The sequence below is a fragment of the Nyctereutes procyonoides genome, unplaced genomic scaffold, assembly GCF_905146905.1.
Source record: "Nyctereutes procyonoides isolate TBG_1078 unplaced genomic scaffold, NYPRO_anot_genome, whole genome shotgun sequence".
In the NCBI taxonomy this organism is placed as follows: Eukaryota; Metazoa; Chordata; class Mammalia; order Carnivora; family Canidae; genus Nyctereutes; species Nyctereutes procyonoides.
The window spans coordinates 17,184,271-17,206,042 of record NW_026575160.1 but is presented as its reverse complement, the minus strand read 5'-3'; the positions used below and the strand labels follow the sequence as shown (position 1 = coordinate 17,206,042).

Genomic DNA, 21,772 nt, shown 5'->3' with positions numbered 1-21,772 from the left:
ATCTTAGGGCAGCCCGGGTGGCTCAGTGGTTTAGCGCCACCTTCAGCCCAGGGCCTGATCCTGGAGACCTGGGATCGAGTCCCACGTCAGGCTCCCTGCGTGGAGCCTGCTTCTCCCTCTGCCCGTGTCTCTGCCTCTCTCTCTCTCTCTCTCTCTCTCTCTCTCTCTCTCTCTCTCTATGTCTATCATGAATAAATGAATGAAATCTTTAAAAAAACTAAAATAAATAAAAGATAATTAAAAAAAAAAAAAAGAAAAAGAAAGAAAAGAAACTGCCGGAGGTGCCTGGATGGCTCAGTTGGTTAACCACCCGAACTCATGACCTCAGCTCAGGTCTTGATATCAGGTTGGTGAGTTCTGTGTCAGGGCTCCATGCTCAGCATGTCGCCAACTTAAAAAAATAATAACTGCTATATGGAAACCCTGCCCGAGTTTCCAGCCTCCCCGGCCTGCCCTGCAGGTTACAGACTCCAGATTACAGCGTCAACTCTTACGTGAATGCCCAACCCGCCAGCTCACCTCTGCATTTCAGACTTGCCAGCCTCCACAATTGTGTGAGCCAATTCCTTAAAACAAATCTCCCTATATGCATACGTATTCTCCTGGTTTTGTTCTTCCGGAGAACCCTAACACACGCAAAAGGGAAATGGCAGAGCAGCTCTGAGACCCTTGAGGAAGTCATGGCAGGCCAGAGGCCAGAGAAGAGTGGCCTCAATGTGCCCCAGTGACTGTCACAGGGAGCACCTCCACCCCGCCTCTCCGGTGGCCTGTGGGCACATTTATCCATTACACCAGCTGTCCCAGGAGCACCCTGCTGGGGGATCCCAAACAGAAGAAAACCAGGGAAAGGAGACTGTTCTCCCTCCCTACTGGCCAGCCGATTGCAGAGACTTTCGTGGCTGGCACAGTCAGCAGTGTGCTGTCCCCAGCAGGGCCTCGGTCCCCAGGCAAGGGCGAGTGGGGCCAAGGCAGGGCAGCCCCCAAGTTAGAGGTGCAGATCCCAGTGCTGCCAGCACAGATCAGGGGCTCAGTGGAAGAGTCTCGAGGGAGTGTTTCTTTGCAGCAGGAATGGCTGCACCCTGCCCCGTGGTGGGGGGCTCAGGGCAAATTCTTGCATGAGTCTGTGCAAACCAGAGAGAAGACACAAGAGCCAGATCAAGGAGCCAGCAGAAACCGGGACTCTGACCAGAGGTGACCATGAGAACATGAGCTCCCCAGGATACACAACCGCCCGGGAGGTCACAGCACCTCCCCTGGGATGCAGGATAGCGTGCTTGCACCAACTTAAGTTAGATCTCAAAGGACAGCTGTCATCACACGGAAAGAGATCTGCATGAGGACAGCAGAGGAGAAAGCAGCCCTCACGCAGTGCGGACCCGGCTTCCCTCCTCTTCACGGGCCAAGGCATGTTGGCCGGAAGGCAGCAGGGCACAGAGGGGGCCCGGTGTCCCCAGTCACGCCTTTCTTGGAGTTTCAATGAATTAAATGGTCTCCCTGTTTCAGGCTCATTTCTGGTCTTCAACACTGTTGACGATTTCTGTCTATCTTGGGAAGGTGGGAGAGGGTGACTCAGGAGGCGCTAGTTTGGGCTGTCACAACCCCCGATCTGTACCTTGCAGGGCCTTGTCTTGTTTCAGGAACAGCTGAGGACCGTGGACAAGAGATCGGTGTGGAAGGAAGTGGATTCTCTCCCGTGTTACTGACGGGCTGGCTGGGCTGAGGGAGCCAAGCAGGGCTGCCACCCGCCGCCAGGCCGGGGAAGTTATCACAGCGTCTGCCCGAGAGGCCAGCATGGAGAGGGGCCAAGCAGAGACCAGGGACCCCGACAAGGAGGCCACACCCTTGGGAATCTGAACTCCTCTGGCTTCCTCCATGACCTGGGGGTAATGTAAGGCAGCCCAGCCACACAGAAGATCCTTATCCCCACTCGACAGATGAGAAGCCTGAGGTCCAGAAGAGGAAGCTTTTCTCCAAGGGTGACAGCTGACAAGTCAACCTTCACCCCCAGTCCAGGCGTGGGGCCAAATGCGCAAGGCAGAGGGCGAGTTTTCCAGACCACGTCTTGCTACCACACTCCCATAACCCGTCCCACTGGCTACCAGGAGAAGAGGCTCGTTCTCTGGTTTCCTCTGGTTTGCTCCTTGGCCCTCCTGTGGCCCCAGGGAACTCCATTAGCTAAGGCCACCTCCTTGCCTTGCCAGTCTGGCACCACCAGCCTTGGCCTTGTCCCGACATCCGGTCATATTCCCAGGTTCAGTCAGATGCTCCCGAGCTACCCAGCCACTGGCCCTGACCTTCGACCAGCAAAAAGCTGACTCCAGGCCCTGCCAGCCTCACCGACCGCTCACCTTTGCTGTCTTATGTCTTGGGTTCCTGCCCTCTGGGAAACCCACAGTTCGCCTCGAAACACAGGCAGCCTGATCCAGAAGAGAAAGGGACATGTGTCGTTGCCTCATGTCCCTCTGCAGGCAGAGTGGCACAGGGGAGTGGGCCAGCGTAGCAGCGGCTGAGGAGAAGCCTTCCAAGAGGTGGCCCTCCGGAAAGTGCAGGGCACCAGGCCTCACTGGGCCTTGGTCTCTCATCTGTAAAGTAGAAATATGAACCGTGTGAGGGACTGTGAAGGTCCCTGCCAGCTCCCACGCTGTCTGGGGAGCAGAATCAGAACCAGAACTCAAGCCACCAACACTTCATATCTGCAGAGCCTCCTGACTGGCCTTCTGCCCCTCTCCTGTCTCAGCCAAGCCATTCCCCACCCAGTTCTTTCCACGATGTCAATGTGACCATGTCACCGCCACGATGGACTCCTCCAGCGGCTGCCTTACCCGGCCTGCGTGCCTCCCGCGGGGGCTCTGTTCACGGCTCAGTGTCATGTGGGGGTAGTCCTCGCTGCCACCTGTGATGGACTCCACCCCCACAAACTTCTGCACGCCCCTGAGCTCATCTCATTCTCTGGGAGGCCCTCCCTCCACCTTGACCACCCCTACCACTGGCCTCCAAAGCTTCACCCTCCCCCCGAGCTGAGCTCTGCTCATCTCCATGCCCCTGGTGGCTGAACTGGCCCTGATGATCCTTGCCTGTTCACTGGTCTGTGGTTCCCCCATGCTGTGACACCCACTGTGTCTTCTCTCCATGCACCCCGCACCTGATAGGTGCTCACTAAATGTCTGTTGACCTAATACCGAGGACAATCTTCTGTCTTCCAGCCTAACAGCAGTCTCGTAGGAGCCCAGGAAATACAGACCTGGGTAGAAACATCCAGATTCTCCCCGCTGTGTCAGGGACTTCTCAAATCCCTCTGTCCCTGACACTCTAAGGCTCCCGCCCTGAGACCCCCACGGTCATCCCCATTCACCTGTTCACTTTACAAACATTTGTTCAGGATCGACTGCATTTTGGGCACCTGTCATAATGCCTTGCACAGAGCCTTGCCCACAGTGGGCCCACACTGTCTGCTGACTTTGAACCGGGAGAAACGATGACAATAATGAGCTCTCCCATTTCTAGGGAGTGGTAGTTCCCACCCAGTCCTCACAATGGTACAGCTCTCCATGGCAGGTGTTATGATTTCAGTTTGCAGTGGACGAATTGAGGGGCAATGGTGATGGGAGCAAGAGATGCATCACAGGACCCCCAGCAAACACTGGCGTGGAGGTGGGACCCAGGGGACAGCAGCAGCCTGTCCTGCACTGCCCTCAGGATCCCGTCCAAGCGTTTCTGCCCAGCCCAGCCCATGGTGCCCGCTCCTGGGAGGAGCCTGCCCAGGGTACGGGGGACTGTGAAACCACAGACATGAGAAGCAGGAGCCAGGCCCCCGGTGCCACTCGATACGGGAACCCGAACTATTCCGGAAAACGCTAGCCCTACAGCTGTTCTCCAGGCGCAGAGTTCAAGGCTTCTTCATGGGCAGGTAGAAACTGCCAGAGCCGACTTAATCCCTACTAATCAACATGATGACTTGTTTTTCTTTAGAGTCAAGTGACAACATAGCTGATTGTAGCTCATGCTCAGACCTGGCCTTCCCGAAGCAGGATTCAGGGGAAAAACAAGAGAGAGAGAGAGAGAGACCAAACTGATATCCCACAGAACCCACAGAAAAGAATAAAAATAAAAAATGAGCAAAATCGATGCCTGTTCTTTCACTGATGCTATAAAATTATATTCTGAAATTGCATTGCAAAAGCATACTCTGCAGTCTGAGGTTAAATTGGGGTGACCACAGCTCAAATAAAGAGCATCATAAGCCTGAGGGATAAGATGTCATCTGGCCCTAAGGTAGGGGTGAAGGGAGCACCCCGTCATCTGCTATGGTGCCTGGTCTGAGCAGACTCAGTCCCAGGCAAGAGAGGGTTCAGTGTAGGGACCCCAAAAGGCAGGACAGAAGTCCAGCTAATCCCTGCTCTGAGGCACAGGCCCTGCCTTCCCCACAGGCCCCACTCTGGCCTGAGGTCCCATCTTGCCTCTTGCCTGGACTCCTGAACCCCTTGCTCTGCTCTCTCCTTAGCTCCAGGCTTGCTGTCCCCAAACCAAGACCACCTAGCTTCTCAAGCAAGCCTTCTAGAACACAGACCCAACCCTGTCCCTCCCCTGCTCAACCCAAGTCCCTCTAAAAATGCCAGTTCTGGGTGACTCAGCACTTTGGTGCCTGCCTTTGACCCAGAGCATGATCCTGGAGTCCCAGGATCGAGTCCCGCTTCAGGCTCCCTGCATGGAGCCTGCTTCTGCCTATGTCTCTGCCATTCTCTGTGTCTCTCATGAATAAATAAATAAGATCTTTAAAAATAAAATAAAATAAAAATAAAATAAAATAAAATAAAATAAAATAAATAAAACGCCAATCCTCCAAAGTCACCCTTTCTTTTCATAGCTGCACACAATGACTTGACTGCCCCCAGCCCGTCAGGCTTACAGAAAGTCTGGACTCCCTTCAACAGCTGTGGTTCCCACATATTTCCCTGGTTACATTTTACTCTGAATTCTACTCCTGTCCAATGTCTGACCCTTTCTGTGTTGGTTGGAATTCCTAGGGTAGTAAGTGACAGAGAGACCCCTGGAGCTAGCTCAAGCATCAGGGGAGAGCTGCCACAGAGTTCCCTCACTGGGGGCAGCAGCGAAGCAGGCTTCAGCCTGCACTAGCACCAGAGCCTGGAAGGGCACCAGGACCTCTTCTCCCTCTCTCTTCCCTGTTCCCTGTGTCTGGAAGCTCATCCTCTCACTTGGCATCTCTTGGCGTCTCTCGCAGTTTCCAAGAGGAACAGCCTCTCTTTGATGCAAACTTTTAAAGTCCCAGGGAAGGACAGTGATTGAGTCTGTTCAGATGGTCTGTCCATTCCTGTACTAACCAACTGGGGTCAGTGCAGGGAGGCCGGGGAGGCCGCTCATTTACTAGCCTGGTCAACGGCACTGGGCCAATCCACAGGGGCCCACTGCTGGTCAAATCACGCTTTTGGAGTAGAGCATGCACTCTCAGGGCGGACAAGAGTGCCCCCCCAAATTGCAAAGGCAATTTTTGGAGGACGGAACAACCTGGATGTTATAATGCTTGGTGGCCCTCTAAAGAACCACAGTACATAACCAGACATCTAGCATGGCCAGAATATTAAAATTTCATAGTGGGGAAGGAAATTAAGGAAAAAGCCTAAAAAGGCTCCTTTCAGTGGGGGAGGGGGGCTAATGATGAAAAAAAATTGAGCAAGACTGTAGTAGAGGATGACACACATCTGAGAAGGATGAGACCGTTCTGGGCAAAACAAAGAAATGTCCAGTCCCCCATCCAACTTCCTGCGGCTGCTGACCTCTCTCCAACCCTTTACCCTCACACAGCGCAGCACCCCCTCCTCATGCCCAAGCCACATGACACATGCTGGTGTGCACAGTGCCCTTCTTCTGAAGATGGGGAATCGGGGGGGTCATCACAGCCCCGGTTACTAATGTTTGCTGACCATGCACACCTCGGGGAGGCCCTTCCTGCCCATCGCCCTTGGACAGACGTGGTCAGCCCCACAGTCCTTGTCCCCTCTTTTCTCTCTGAGTCCCTAGGAGAATCCCTAGCCCAAATCCTTCTCCATCTTGGATGCCAAGCTAAATCGAGGAATTTCAACTGTTTGACTTTACAGAGCAAACCACCCACCTTCCTTCCAGATTACCTGCATTCGTCTTTCATAATCAAAAGGAGCCTTGAAGGCATTTCAAAAATAAAAAGGCTCCTCTACCCTGGAGCCTGCCCCGAAGAATACAAAGCTCCCAAAAGACCGTTTTGTATTAGCTTGCCCAGATCTCCGTTTTGGGCAGGCTTTCTCCACCAGCACAGCCTCCGGAAGCTTCTGGACAGCGCAGAGGCTCAAGGGTTTTGTTTGGTTTTAACCCATTACATTTAGAGAGGTCAAGTTCAGACGTCCGTGACCTTCTAGGCTCCCTTCAGTACCCAGGGGTGAGATGACGATTCCTACGCAGGGAGGACTCATGGGAAGTACTCCCAGGAGAGACTGGGAAGAGATGGGACAAAGCAGGACAGAGAAGACAAGTCAGTCCCACGGCAGTGAGATGCCAGGTCGAGTCCCAGGCTCCCCAGCCCCCACAGAAGCTTCTAGGGTTATTTACACCTAGAGTTCATCCGCCTCCAGCCAAAGGAGCACCAGCCAGTCAATGACTAAGCATGCCTTTGAGGGTTGGTGGGTATAAACTCCTGGGTACCTGGGCATCCCCACTCCATACAAAACACGGTTCTCGTTTTCCCAAGAGCACTCCAAGTCGGAGCAGGGGATTGGTCTGGAAGCACAAGGAATGTCTTGCCAGGGAGGAATGCGGCTGAGCGGCTGAGGCTCTGCAGACCCTCCCGGAACCAGAGTGGATCTGGCTTCCTCACAGCCTGTCCCCCATGCCCTGGCCCTACACTGTGCCCACCCCACCAGGCCCCCAGCCCAGCCCACCTGCTCTGGGCCAGCTCCTTGCTTTTACTCACCTCAACTCCTGCATCTGGAGTAAAGGTCTGCCCTTCTCTTTTGGTTTAAATCACTCAAAGAGCTTCCACAGCACTTTCCCCTAAAGTCCCCTTTGTTACTCCCTGAGCTGCCCCATACCTTGTACCATCCTTCAGCTCCCATCACAGTTACTTCTGCCCAGACCTCACGGACTCTACATCCTTTCCCTCCCCTGGCACACTCCCCACACTCCCCAGGCTGCAAGGTTGGCCTTGAGGTCAGAGCCTCTACTCTGCCTTGATGGGACTGATGTGAGGCTGGCCATGGAGATGCCCAGTGACGTGTGCTGAAGAGCACTGGTGGGCCCCATACCAACCCATCAGCAATCTTTCTGAGTCTGCCCACCTTTCCAAGTCCCGCCAAGCGATCATCTCCCAAGAGCCCTCTCTGACCAAACCCATCCGACTATATCCAGCAAAGCTACGTCCTATCACAAGACTTGGAATGGGATTTCCACCCTGTCTCACCTTCAAGTGAATGGGGAGATCTGGTCAACTCTTCCTCAGTTTCTCCCAAAAAGATGCCCCACCCCCCCGGGGCTAGGCTCTGTTCAATAGAGGAGGGAGGAGGGAAGAAATAAACAGAGGAGGGGAGATGGGGGGGATCCTCAGGAAGGGATCCCTGCCTCCTCCCCAAGCTGGTGGAAGCCAGCCTCAACTACCCCAGGAGCACTTAGAGACCAGTCCACATTGAAGAAGAGCCCAGGGCTGACTCTGGCCTGTGAGATTTCGGGGGAAGGTCAGACTCCAGGGCTGGCAGAGTCAGGTCAGGTTGCCCCAGGAAGTGGGTAGAGGGGAGGAGGATCAGAGGTACTGAAAAGGGTCCCAGGCAAAGAGACCAGAGTGAACACAGAGTACCTAAGTTTCATGAACTCCGGCTGCGTTCTCCAGGGCCTGTAACTACCTTGTCTGCAACCTCCAGGAAAAGGTAAATGCCCCACTAATTACATTCCTCAAATGCTTTCCCCTCACATTCTAAGATGCTGGAATGGCTGCTTAAAGCTTTTAAATTCCCTACAGCAGGCCCACATTTAGAACAGTTCCAAGGGCTGCTGCGGAAGCTTCCAGGCCTCACCTCTTAAGCCCTGACCCAGCTCCAGGCAGGACCTGTTCCCACCCAAGGCCAATGCCCCTCAGCCCTGCCTGACATCAGGATCCTTGAACAATTTACTGAATCATACCAACGTCTGAGGTGTCCACTCCCACCCCTCAACCTATAATCAAAATCCCTGGGGGTGGGGGGACTGGCCACCATGCATTTGTTGTCATCGTTGTTTTTTTTTTTTTTAATTTAGCATTTTATTTCACATTTACAGAAAAGGCAGAAGAATGATCACATATAGGGGCCCCTGGGTGGTTCAGCGGTTTAGCACCGCCTTCAGCCTAGGGTGTGATCCTGGAGACCCAGGATCGAGTCCCACTCAGGTTCCCTGCATAGAGCCTGCTTCTCCCTCTGCCTGTGTCTCTGCCTCTGTGTGTGTGTGTGTGTGTGTCTCATGAATAAATAAATAAAATCTTAAAAAAAAGACCAATCAAAAGTATACCACAGACCCATTGCCTACATTTACCAATAATTTACACATTGCTTTATTGCTCTGTGTGTATTTCTGAACTATTTGAACATAAGTTAGAAACAATTTGTCATTTATCCCTAGATGCTTACTTGCAGAAAGCAAGGATATTCTTTTACCCACCGTGGGGTTACCAAAATCAGGAAGTTCAACACTGATACAGCGCTATGATTTAATCCGGACTCCAGACTCGAATTTCAATCATCCCACTAGTCCCTGGAGCCTGGCACAACTCCACAGATAATCAGAAGATGCCTTCAGGCCCCGGACAGACCCACCTAAGCCACCCTGCGCTGTGGGCCCCCGCACCAGCCCCGGGGCCCCCTCCTCCCTTTCTCCGTCCCTCACTTTCCAAGTTGGGGAGCTACAGACTGAGAAGAAGGAGAAGAAGGAGGAGGAGGAGAAGGAGAAGGGGAAGGAGAAGAAGAAGGAGTAGAAGGAGAAGAAGGAGGAGAAGAAGGAGGAGGAGAAGGAGAAGAAGGAGGAGGAGAAGGAGAAGGAGGAGAAGGAGAAGGAGGAGAAGGAGATGGAGAAGAAGGAGAAGGAGGAGAAGAAGGAGGAGGAGAAGGAGAAGAAGGAGGAGGAGAAGGAGAAGGAGGAGAAGGAGAAGGAGGAGAAGAAGGAGGAGGAGAAGGAGAAGGAGACGGAGAAGAAGAAGATAAAGAAGGAGAAGGAGGAGAAGAAGGAGGAGGAGAAGGAGAAGAAGGAGAAGAAGGAGGGGGAGAAGAAAAGAAAGAAGAAAGAAGGAAGAAGGAGGAGGGGGGGAGACTGATAAAAGGCCTTACCCCCGGGTCTGCAGGTGGACCCAGAGGCCGCCCCGCCGCGGCCCAGCACCTGCTATAAATAACCTGGAGGGGCGGGCTCGGGGCGGGGTCACGCCGCGGGCCCGGGCGCGGGGACAAGGGCGGGCGCGCCTCACCTGGGCGGCGGGGTGCGCACCGAGGGCCCCTGCGCGCCGTGGGGGGGGGGGGAGGGGGGCGCAGGGGGGGCGCCTTCCCGGCCGCGGGGCATGGGGGGTCCCGCGGGTCCCGCGCGCCTCCCCCACGCCGCGCACCGGGTCCTCTGCTTGCTCTGCCTCCTTCCGCCGCTGCTCAGGGTAAGTGCGGGCGGTGGGGGTCGGTGTGGGGCGCCCCCCCCCCAGCCGGGAGCTCGGGGAGGCGGGTCCCAGGGCTGGGTTAGGAGCTGGGTGAGCGACGTCTCGGGACTTGGTGGCCGCGTTGAGGTCGGGCCTCCGCGTGTCGGATGGAGCTCCCGTCGGATGAGGGAGGCAGGAGAGGGGACAGGAACCTGACACCAGCTAGGATGGGACCCGGAGCCCCTTAGGGCTGAGCGCAGCCTTGTGACCAAATCCCCAGCGAGCGTCTAAGACCCGCCCCTCCTCAGCTCCAGAAATTCCCTATCCCCTGTCCGCTTGGTCCCCTCCCCCGTGGACCCCTCTCCATCTCCCCATCACGCCCTCCCTCGTCCCACCCCCAAAAGGGAACACTAGAGACAGACGTGCCCCCCCCATCATCTACCACCCTGGCACTACCTTCCTCTCAGTGCCTTAAACCAGGCAATCCCAGTTCCAATCGAGCAATGGGACGGAGGAGGCCCAGGGAGGACCAGCCTAGCTCAGGGGTTCCAGAAACTGTGGGCAGGCCCCCCGCCCCGCACTATGGCTAGAGTCAAGATGTGCAGGTGGATGCCGGGTGGAGGATGGATGGAAACTATATAGAAAGAGCTGACAAAGTGGGGGTGAGGCTGGGAGGGAATGGTTCCCGGAAACAGGTGCAGGAGGAACCCACCTCTAACCCTCTCCCCGTCTTCCAGAAGCTCAGAGAAGGAGGGACATCTGTTCCAGGTCACACTTCTCATGAAGTGTGACAATGTTAAAAGGGTTCAGAGAGGCAAGAGGGGCCAGAGGCCGCACAATTCAGGGGAGAAGAACCAGGCTAGAAGCCAGGCAACTTGGTCTTGTCCCGACGCTGCCACACACCAGCCTCTGGGACCGTTTCCTGGGCCTCAATGTGCTCGTGTAAACGCAGACGGCTCATTTGTTTAACACTCATTCAACAGATAGACAGTGAGCATCCACTGAGTGTGGCAAAGTGGCTTTGCCGGCACACCTGACTCAAATCCCTGCTTTGCTACTTGTCATGTGACCTCGGACATATCTTACTCACATTTTCTGATCCTCAGTTTTCTTGTCAGTAAAATGAAGGTGACATCAGTGCTTGTTACCGGATAGAGCTGTCATGAGCAATGGCTGAGATGATATAAGGAAAGCTCTCAGCACTGTGCCTGGTGCAGTCAACAGTCGGTACCTTCAGCCATGCTTTCGTGCCAGGCACTATAGACAGAGCATGACGGCAGCGGGGGCGCTGCCCTCCCCAGGGTCCAGTCAGGTGGAAGAGGGGGCAGTCACTGCCCCCTATAGGCCCTGACACCTGCCACGAGCCTTTAATGACATTGAAGGCTGTACTTGGGATGAGCAGAGGTTGTGGAGTGGGTTCACTACCACCTGCGGCCCCAAAAGCCCTGAGCTTTGAGCTCTCTTTGCCTCCTGTCACTCATTCTCAAGACACATGCCTTCCAAGGGAGCCAGATGTTAGGCCCAGGCTTGCCCCCGACCGTCCCTTCCGGGGCCATGATGCCAACTGCATAAGCTGGTGAGCCAGCGAGGGCTTCTGGCGGCTGCCCCAGAGCCAGGCCGAGTTGGGGGGTGGGGTTGGCCTGTGAGAGGGTCCCTCAGCTTCCGGGGGTATCAGAACCGGGAACCTCAGAGGCAGCAGTCTGCATCCCCTTAGAGCCCACCAGACCCTACCCCAGGAGAGCCCAGCCTGAGACTGAAGACTGATTGTAAGTAACCACCCGGAGAGGATCTGAACTGTGATCTCTCTGGCCCTGAAGTGCAGGCTTCCTTGTGGTAATGGCATTTATTTCTGGGTCCTCATCCAACTACTCAAGATTTCTGCTCCCTGTGAAAAGAGAACATGGGACCGGAGCAGGCGGTGGGGAGGGCAAGCACCGCAGGAAGGGCCTGGCTGCCAGCCCTCTTGCTGATTGAACTGGCATTTAAGGAGGACCGTTAAGCAGTAGGGACCTAAGGGGGAAAACACTGGCCCATGGCTCCTGCCCTATAGAGTTGATGGCCTAGGAGGAGGCCCTGCAGGAAGAAAATAATGGTGAAGCATTGAACATGCATTTACAAACTCTGGTCTCTGGAACTGAGAAAAGTATGTGCAGGTTCTGAAAAATTCTGCTGGGAGGTGGATAGGACAGCGGAGGTAGGGACAGGGCGGCCCTGGAGGAGAGCCGCGGGGAGAGCAAGCAGTAGGGGAAGGCCCAGGACAAGCCCCAACCCTGAGAAGACATGGTGCCAAGCTTTGGGGGGTCTGGTGGACCCCAGGGGGATCAGATTTCTGTCCCGAAAGCACAGGGAGCTCTGGGAGCTTCCTGGGTAGGGGAGAGGCCTGCCCTGATTTGCCATTATGGGATTCCAGCTAGTGATTTATGGGAAGGACACCCTGACCCCGCCCGCACTGCAAGAGCCCGGGGGAGCTCAGCTTTGACCTTGGTGCTCCCTGTTGTCCTCCAAGGCCTTTGGGGAGTGGTTTTCAGGAGGCAGCATGGAATCATGAAGCCTGTCTCGTGCACTAGGCGCTGGGCTAAGGGTGGGAGATGAGCAGCTTTTCGCAAGAGGAAACATGTTGGGTGAGGCTAAGTAACATGGCCCCTGGATTCTAAACCTCCCCAGTCTAACCTTGTGAGCTACTTACCTTCCCCTCTGTGAGGACCCCACAACTCCACCAGCCCCTCTTGGTGGAGTCCAGCCTCTGGGACCTTTAGGCAACAAAATACTGTCACCCTGCCTCCAGGGTCTCAGCACAGCCCCTCTGTGGCCTCTTGCTCCAGGTCCCGGCCCTCCGGTGGGGCCCTCTGACAGAGAAGGCCCAGCAACAGAGAAGTCCCTGGTTCCAGAAGTTTCCCTGCAGCAGGTCCCTCCCTGCTGCACAGCCCTCCCCAGACCAAGGCCAAGGTCCTGCACCCCTTCCCCACACACCCAGGGTCTGCAGCTCGTGGGCAGGGGGCTCCAGGGCCATGTGCCAGAAGCTAATTCATCTAATGACTTTTCCTAAAAATTCAACTACTTTCTGAGTAGTTGGCTAAGCCAATCATCTAATTTAGTCTGTTTTTTTGCCACTTAGTTGATGTTTATGTACTTTTTAGAAAACCAATTTGTCTGAGAACATTGCTTACTTGCTTTTGTATTCATGATAAGTCTTAAATTTACAGCACTTTACGAATTATAAAACTATTCTCTACCCTCTTAGCTGTTACTTTCTACTTTTTTATTTTAGCCGTTATTAGGAGTCCTCAGCCAGTTTGTCAAAAATCACTTTATTCAAAATTCTAATTTTTTTAGGATGTCATTTCAGATCCACCAGAGGGAAGGATAATTATTCAATAAGCTTATTTTCTTTATTCTATTTAGCATCTACATGGGGTTTACCGCATGCTCAGCACTGTTCTACGCACTGATGCGCATGTGTATTTTAAGCTTCAGAATACCTCCAGAGGATAAGACCATCATTACACCCATTTTATGGATTGGGAAGCTGAGGCGAGTTCATTTGCCCAAGGTCACTCATCTGGTAGTGGCAGGGTCAGGATTTAAACCAAGCAGCCTGACTCCAGATTTTCTTCCCTTTATAAAAATTTGATGGGATACGCAGACAAATACCACGACAAATCAGAATGCAGTGACTTTTAGATCAACTGGACATTAGATGAATCGATAATTAAGGAGGTAATTTTATTTTATTTTATTTTTTAAGGATTTTATTTATTAATTCATGAGAGATGTAGAGAGAGAGAGAGGCAGAGATATAGGCAGAGGGAGAAGCAGGCTCCATGCAGGAAGCCTGATGTGGGACTCAATCCCAGGACCCCAGGATCATGCCCTGGGCCGAAGGCAGGTCCTAAACCACTGAGCCACCCAGGGATCGCCCAAGGAGGTAATTTTAGACCTAGTGACCTGTTCTAGGGCCTCTTGCTGGCAAGCCCCTCCCCCCTTTCCTGGGCCTCTCCCCTCCAGCGCTTCCCCTATCCTCAGACATCTGTGAAAGAGCCCAGGGCTTGGCACAGGCAAGGGGGAGGCACGGAGAAGAGAGAGCCACAGGCTGCCAGAGATGAGAAAGAGCACACGATAAGGAGGGGCCTAGAAGTTTCTCCAGGTGAGTTGTTGGCTGTTAGAAGTGGTTGGGAGAGTGGGCATTTTCCGAAGAGGCACCTGCTGGAGCCCTCAAGGATGGGAGGACCCAGGGGAAGCTGCTAGGGCCCTTGGGGTCCTCACTTGAAGTCCAGCACCTGAAAAGTTAGAATTGAGTATCTAGTCTAGAAACCAGTGGGGAGGAATTGGGAGGAATCCTCCCCCTCCCGGAGGAGTCCTCTCTGACCTTGGGTAGAGAGGGAGGAGGCAGGAAGGGAGCTCACCCCATCCCCCTCTGGTGACCAGCGGCCTGGCCACAGGACCTGTGGTCCCGTAAATCCCCTAGGCTTAGACCAGGGGCTAAATTTAGACGGAGCTTTGCAGCCAGACCAAGAGGGAGCACTAGGGCTGGGCCGACACCCTGGCTCCAGGGAGGTGGTACCTTTGAGGCCTGCCTGGTCCGTGGGGCACAGTTTCTGCCTGGACAGGGCCCAAGGTGGAAGGGCAGCTGGCATCCTGCCCCTGGCCTGCAGCCTCCTCCTCCCACCAGGGCCTCTCCCCTGCCCTTTCTAACTTGAAGACTTCCAATTCCCGGCACGCGGAGGCTGGAACCAGGAACCAGGCTGGCCTCACGGTGAAAATTGAGAGAGAAGGAATCTGACAAGCAGGAAGAGCCCAGAACCTGGGGATAGGGGTGCAGCTCCACCTGGCTGAGGGGACTGTGGCCTTATCCATCCATCCAGTCAGCCAACAAGCACTTATTGAGCACCTGCTGTGTGCCAGGCTCTGGACCAGGAACAGGGGACCCAGATGTGAACCAGACAGATGTGGATGGCCTAGAGTCTCCCTGGGTAGAGTTGAGGGGTGGCGGGTGGCTCTCTGCCCCTAGGACATCCAAGAGTTGGGTGCGGAAGCAAAAGGGGTCCCCTGCAGAAGAGATTAAAGGGGAGGGGAGCCTCAGAATCAGTTGTAGAGCCCTGCCCAGCTGGCTGGGTCTGCGTCCCCTCCTGTGGCCCAGCTCTCTGCCTGCGGGCCCCACTGTCCTGGGGGGAGCAGCCTCTTACTGCAGTGGTCCCCCGAGCCCCACAAACGCCCTGTTTGGGACTGACTGAGACTCGCAGCATCTGTGGACCGCAGCCTTCACTTCTTCCCCCAGGACCAAGTCGTCTGAGTCTCTGACCAAGCCACAACCTACCAGACTGTCTGTGCAGTCCTGCCTCTGCTCCTTAGCTGCTATGCAGGCTTGGCAGGTGACTTTACCTCTCTGGGCCTCGGTTACCTCTTCCATAAGATGAGGTTATTTGCAGCCCCACCCCCCCACCCAGAGGCTGTTGTGAGGCTTGAATAGAGCACTTAGAGCTGTGTCTAGCACATTGTAAGCGCTGATTGTGCAGTAAAGGAGCCTCTCCTGGCCCCCTGCCCTCTGCCCTGTTAATGCCATCCTCAGACCAGAGGCTGGCTGCCCCCTGAGCAGGCCCTGAGTTTTCCTGCCTCCCAGCTTTTGTTTGCTCAGCTCCTGCCCCAGGGACTTCTTTCTGCTCTTCTTATCCTTCCCCCTACCTTGAACACAGCTTCCGTCCTTTTAGACTGAGCTCCAGCACCCAGCCCTCCATGGAGCACTCAGTATCCTCACCCAGCATGCACCGGGCACTGCTGACCCGTGTGCCCCATGAGGGGGCTTCAGGCTGCATCCTAAGGTGCCCAGTGCTGGGAGGAGTGCCGAGGGCTAAGGGGCATCCATGCTGGCTAGAGAGTTGGGGAAGGGGGAACATGGGGTTCTAGGAAGCTTTTCTGGAGGAGAAGGATTTGAGTTGGGCCTTGGGGCTCCCCACAATGAGGCTTGAACCCCACCTCCATCTCTGAGTTCCCTATGGGACCCCTCCAAAAGTCCTTGACGGAGGTCACCATTTGACACATGCCTTCTACTTGCCAGGCTCCTGACCTACAGTAACTTGTTTCAGGTGCTCCAAGACCTTATGGGGTTTGTACTATCTGCATCTTAAACATGAAGGGAGCGAGGCTCAGAGAAGTTAAGTCACTTGGCCAAGGCCACAGAGCTAACAAGCAGCATGCTATGGCCCCAAACATGGGGACGTTTACGGTCTACTGGCTCTGAGAGCTCGTGGTCTAGGCCTTGGGGTGTGACTGTTCAGGGCCGTGTCTCTGCTTTCCTTTGGCCCACTGTGTGCTTTCAGAGAGCCCAGCCTCTTCTTCCTCCTCCCTGCCCACCCAGCACCAGCAGCAGCAGCGGCAGCTTTGCCCCAGATAGGCACCTCCAGGCTGTGTTGTGGGTTTGAACAGAGTCAAGTCCACCCAACCAGCCCCTTGAAGAGAACAAACATCTTTACTGTGCCAGCTTCTTGGGCCAGTGGAGAAGTTACAGAAGATGGAGCCCAGATCTGCGCAGTATGCCCAAACCTCCCTGACGGGCGCGCCCGAGCCGCCCAGGGCTGGCCAGGACACATCAAGGCTGAGCACAGCGATCTGCGCCCCAGTGCTCTGCTCAGCAAGGAGCCTTGGCCACAGCCTCAGCCCGGGGCGTCTGATGCAGGGACAGCCCGGGGATGCCTGAGTCCTGGCGGAGAATGACCCCCCTCCCTCTGTGGGTTCTCATCCTTGGACTGCCCGCCCAAGGAAGAACATGAGCCATGGGGCTGCCATGGGGCGGCTGGAGGCTTTGAGAGAGGGAGCTTGCATCTACCAGGTCGAGGGCCACCTGAACGGAAGGGGCCCGCCGGCCACACCATGTGCCTCTGGGTTGAGCATTGCCTCTGCCGTGCCCCCCAGATGATGCTGACTTGCTGGAACTTTTGTCCCCCTGGGGAGGGCAGTATTAGCTGCCTCTCAAACAAGAAGGGGCAAGAAGAGGGAAGGGAAGTGTGCGATGGGTCAGGCCTAGGGCCCACACTCCTCACACCCAGCTGAGGGTTGGCCTCGGAATTCTTCTTGGAAGTCCCTAAAGAGTGTCCTCTCCTCTTCCTAATGCCCAAGAAGCTGAAGCTGAGGAGCTCCCAGGAGCCCCCAGATAGGTGAACAGCAAGACCACGGCCCATAGTGTCTGTCATGCTGGCCAAAAGCCCAGAGCTCATGGGAGCCCTTTATTCACACACACACACACACACACACACACACACACACACACACACACACTATTCACACAGTCACACATGCCACACCTGCATAATACATATCCCCCTACACCTTATACACACACACAGGGCACACTGTACCTATACTACTCACACAACAACACGTGCTACACAAGCACACACCTCACATACAACCTACACACACACCAAGCACCCACACGACACACGCCTCTGCTCCCCAGCACCTCTCTCTGTACCCAGCCTCGTGGGAGAGAGAGCCAGCTGGTCCTAGGAACGGTGCCCCTGCTGCCCTAAGCCCTCCGAGGAGCCGCAGGCAGCGTCTGCCCGTCTGGCCAGGTGGGGTCAGTTATTAGGAGCTCCCGGCCAGCATGCGGAGGCTGAATGAGCAGCCTCCAGCCCCAGCACAGGAAATGGACCGAGCCAGATGCGGGGAAGGTGATGTTGGAGGCCTGTGGGGCTCTAGCCCTGGGGATCTTCTGGGGCAAACATTGACCCAGCTACCCTGGAGGGAACCTGTGATGGGCAAGGGAGAGGGGAGGGGCTGCCCACTAGTGGTGGTGCCTTCTAGAATCCTGGAATCAGGAATGTCAGGGTTGGGAGAGGCACAGGAGTCATTTGCATACACACTTATACATGCACAAGCACACAAGTGCACTCAGACATGCGTACTGGCCACAGAGCAGGAAACATGGTGGCCTTGGGAGGAATGGGGGACAAGAGTTAGAATTCTAGAGCGCCGTGCCCTCATTCCATCACACACCACGCATTCCCCAGCCTCTCTGCCTTTGCATACGCTATGCTCTCTACTTAGGATGTTCTTCCTGGCCCCAGCCTCATCAGCTAGGCAAACTCCTACTCAATCTTCAAAGCCCACATCAGCATGTCTTCCTTCAAGATGCTACTCCTTTCCGCAGCAGCAAATTGTTGATGCTGTAACAACGTGGTCACCCATCCATCTTTCCCACTAGAAGATGATCCCTCAGGGACAAAACCACATTTGTTTTATTCCTCTATATCCAGCACCTGTTTTCATGGTTTTTCCAGGTTATGGCATCCTGGATGGTCTTTAATTTTTTAGATGGAATTGCCATGGCTGCCACAACCATGTCTGTTCCCCCGTGAGTGCCCACATTGGCACAGTGATCCCTTCCTTTTTCCCTACTGATTCCTCTGCTTGGCCCCAAAGTGCCACCTCTTCCAGGAAGCCTACCCTGTCTTTCCAAGTCCAGGTGAGATATCTCTCCCATGTGGAGACTTCCTCTGTTGCAACTGCCCATTTACCTGTGTAACGGGGAAACAGAGTTACATTGTCTGCACTCCTCCCCTCCCTTCTGTGCCTTCTGAGTTTAGGAGATCCCTCCCTTGCTGGGACCACCCCAAGGACACCCAGTGGGTCTCCCAACCAGGGCCAGACACATAGTAGGCATTCTACAAATATCTGTTAGGGAAACAAACAGCTAGTGGACACCCACCTGACTTTGCCGACAGAAGGACAACCGAGCACATCTCATCCTGAGGAGGACAGCTTTGGGGACCAGGGGATGGGCAGCACAGATTCCTGTCTTGGAGGTCAAACTGCACTGGACCACTCCTAAGGCCTGGTCAGGGTTCCAGGCTTGGCCAGGCTGCCATCCTGCTGCGTGGCCAGGCATTTCCCTCCTCAGTTTCTCCTTTCTATACAATAGAGGTAAGGGAGGTAAGGGATGAGTGATGGAACAGGGTGGGGGGAGCAGACAGGTGCTGTCAGTGGCTGGCCAGGGCCTGACCTCTGACCCTCGTCCTTCCTATCTTCTAGGCTGCTGGGCCAAGCCAGGTGCAAATACATCAGCCCCAGTGGGCACTGCTGGAGCAGTACTGCCATGTGGTCACCACCATCACCAACCTCTCAGGTATGCAAGTCCACCGCCACCACCTGGTGGCTGACCCCAGGAGATGAGGGTGGGCCTGAGGGCCAGGAGGAAGGAGGCAGCTCTCCTGGACCAGCCCAAGCTCTGGGGTGGTGGATAGTGACTGGCCTCCCGTCCTGGCTCTCCTCTCTGTCGTTGGGCTGGCCCCTTCTCCATTTGGGGCACAGGCCCTTCACCAACGATGAAGGGACTTGCCTGGAAGTCCTCCTCCAGCCCTCAGCTCCCAGCTCCCTGCATCTAAAGGCAGCTGGCTGGGCTGGTGTTTTAGAGCCCAAGGAGGGGGTGCCCGGCCTGCTTAGAAACTTGAGCAAGCCAGAAGGTGTAGACGGCACTCTCCGGTTGCCGTGACTACAGGTGTCGTCTCCTGGTAAGGACCTGCAAGGCAGCAGCAGGGGGGGCCCCTGAATCCTGACCCGTGAGTCTTCCAGCAGCTGGCTCAGAGTCAGGGTCTGTGCCGCAGAGCTCAGAACAGCTGTAGGCGGTCCTGGGCTCCCACGAGGCCCCCAGGCCCCACTCAGGGTCCTGGCATTCTCGGTCGCACCCACAGGAGCAGCAAGGAAGGAGGAGGGACGGGGGGAGCCCAGGATCTGAGCTGCTGCCAAGGCCACAAGGAGGTAAGGGTGCTTCCAGCGGTGGGATCCAGCACCAAATGCAGCCTGACCCCGGCAAGTCTTGTTGCCTGCCTTCCTGACAGTGGAGTGGTCTAGAGTTCAGGTGCTGGGGTCAGACAGACTCAAGCCCGGGTCTTACCTCCTCCACCTCAAAGCAGTGTGGCCCTGAGGGGTCACCTAGGCCTCCTGAGTTAGCTGGGGGGCTGCTGCAATGCACCACAGACTGGGTGGCTTACACCACAGAAATGTATTTTCTCACAGTCCTGGAAGCTACAAATACAAGATCAAGGAGTCAGCAGAGTTGGTTTCTTCTGAGGCCTCTCTCCTTGGCTTGTGGATGGCCGCCTGCCTTCTCCCTGGGTCTTCCCTCTGTTTTCTCTTTTCTTTTTTTTTAAGATTTTTATTTATTTATTCATGAGATAGAGAGAGAGAGGCAGAGATACAGGCAGAAGGAGAAGCAGGCTCCGTGCAGGGAGCCCGACTTGGGACTCAGTCCTGGGTCTCGAGGATCAGGCCCTGGGCTGAAGGTGGCGCTAAACTGCTGAGCCACCCGGGCTGCCCCCTAGGCTCCTTTCTTACATGGACTGTGGTCACACTGGATGAGGGCTGGCACTCATGTCCTCATTTTAATTTCATTACCTATCTCAGGTAATTAGGTATAAGGTCATAGCCTGAGGTATTGAGGGTTAGGACAGATGGATTTAGGGGGACACAATTCAGGCCCATGAGGCCACCCAAGCCTCAGTTTCCTCTTCTGTCAGAAACTGGTCTCAAAGGCTTACTGTGGAGTTTGAATAAGAGATCATGGAAACACCCAGCATGGGCGATGTCACCCATGAGCCAGGAAATGGGAGCCCTCCCATTTCAAGAGGGTCCCAGCCTTTCCTTCACCAGAGTCCTCTGCTCTCAGAGGTGACACTGGTTTATCAGCAGACCCACCACCTTCGTCCTGCCTTGCCCTCCAGCGCATGGCACAGACCCTAGCCTTCCCCGTGACCCCTGGCAGGATGGCACCCCACCCTCCCCTCCTCAACTTCCCCAAATATAAGGCCTCCCCTGCTTAACTTATAATATCATTCATCTGTTTGCAAATGGGACACATTACATTGATATACTTTGGAAAAAAATCTTTAAAAATAGAAGAAGACAGTAAGTGTTCACTATTCCACAACCTGGGAATTTTTATAATGTTTATATCCCCCAGGAGTTTATCGATCTATAGAGCCTCATGTGTTTTTTTGTTGTTGTTGTTTTTTCACAAAACTGGGATGATCCTGTGTCCACAATTTTTTAACCTGCTTTTACCTCTTATAACTCAGGGTGAACACTTCTCTGTGTCATGAAATATGCATCCGTCATATCACAGATGACGCTGCCTAGCAGTGGTCATGGGGACACATCATCCCTCATTCACTATGCCCTTAAATTGGGGTGCATAGGCCATTAGGGTGCCCTTGGACCTGAGGAATAGTTTCTCAGATCCCCACACGAAACTGATCTCATTTTAGGTGTCCACTGATTAAGAAAATGCATAATGATTAATGTAAAAGTTCAGAAACAAGTAAAACCAAACAATCTGTTGTTTAGACATACATACATATGATAAAACTGAAAAACTCAGAGCACAGGAATGATAAATATTTAAGAGAATGTTCCCCCTGGGGAAGGAGTATTTAGATAAATATGTAAGTGATTGGCAAGGATCTGGGTTTCGATTTGGTGATAGATTCCTTATATCTACTACTACATTCGAACTTCCATAAATAAAAAACTAAAATAAAATGAAGTTAGGCCATGTTTGGGCTAATGATGACAGGTGGTCATAAATCAAAGGCTATGACCAGTTAAACTGTATGCCTCTGAGGTCCAGATAAAGGAGAACCACACATAATCACAGGGGACTTCAGGCAGGCTTTAAATGGATTATTTCTGTCTTGTTCATCTCAGAGGCACCTAATAGGGCATCGATGGTAATGCACATTATTTATGCAGTCCATAGGCAATATAAAGACCCAAATGGATTCAAGGATCCCTTGAAACAAAATAATTCCCCAATCCAACATGTGCATGCATGCATGCACACGTCTACACACACACACACACACACACACACACACACACACACACACACCAGGGCTGGTCAAATGGGAAGAGAGCCTTGGCCAGGAAGACAGAGCTGCTGCCAAGGCCTGGAGCCTTCTGATGGGTGCTGGGAACTAGCTAGTGAACATGACCAGCCCTGCCCTCAGGGAGCCATGGGCTGGTAGAGGAGACAGTAGAAAACCCAACAACCTTGGTGTGACATAGACCAGCCCCAAAAGATGGAGACCCTAGGAGGGCCACCCAACTCAGACCAGACAAAGGAGGAGAAGGCCACACTGAACGTTTGAAGGTCAAGAGGGA

At 54.4% G+C, this 21,772-nt stretch overlaps 1 protein-coding gene across 3 annotated transcripts in view; it reads left to right on the top strand.

Moving 5' to 3' along the window:
* The first annotated feature begins 9,540 nt into the window (after positions 1-9,540).
* CRHR2 (corticotropin releasing hormone receptor 2) overlaps positions 9,541-21,772 on the top strand; it is a 49,738-nt gene continuing 37,506 nt past the window's right edge. For 2 of the 3 annotated variants that reach the window (XM_055314662.1, XM_055314661.1), the window contains exons 1-2: positions 9,541-9,643; positions 18,647-18,740. In XM_055314662.1, coding sequence (XP_055170637.1) covers positions 9,557-9,643; positions 18,647-18,740 — 181 coding nt within the window. In that variant the 5' untranslated portion in view covers positions 9,541-9,556. Of the gene's footprint in view, positions 9,644-18,646; positions 18,741-19,305; positions 19,373-21,772 lie in introns of all 3 variants that reach the window. The other variant, XM_055314665.1, reaches the window with a different exon arrangement.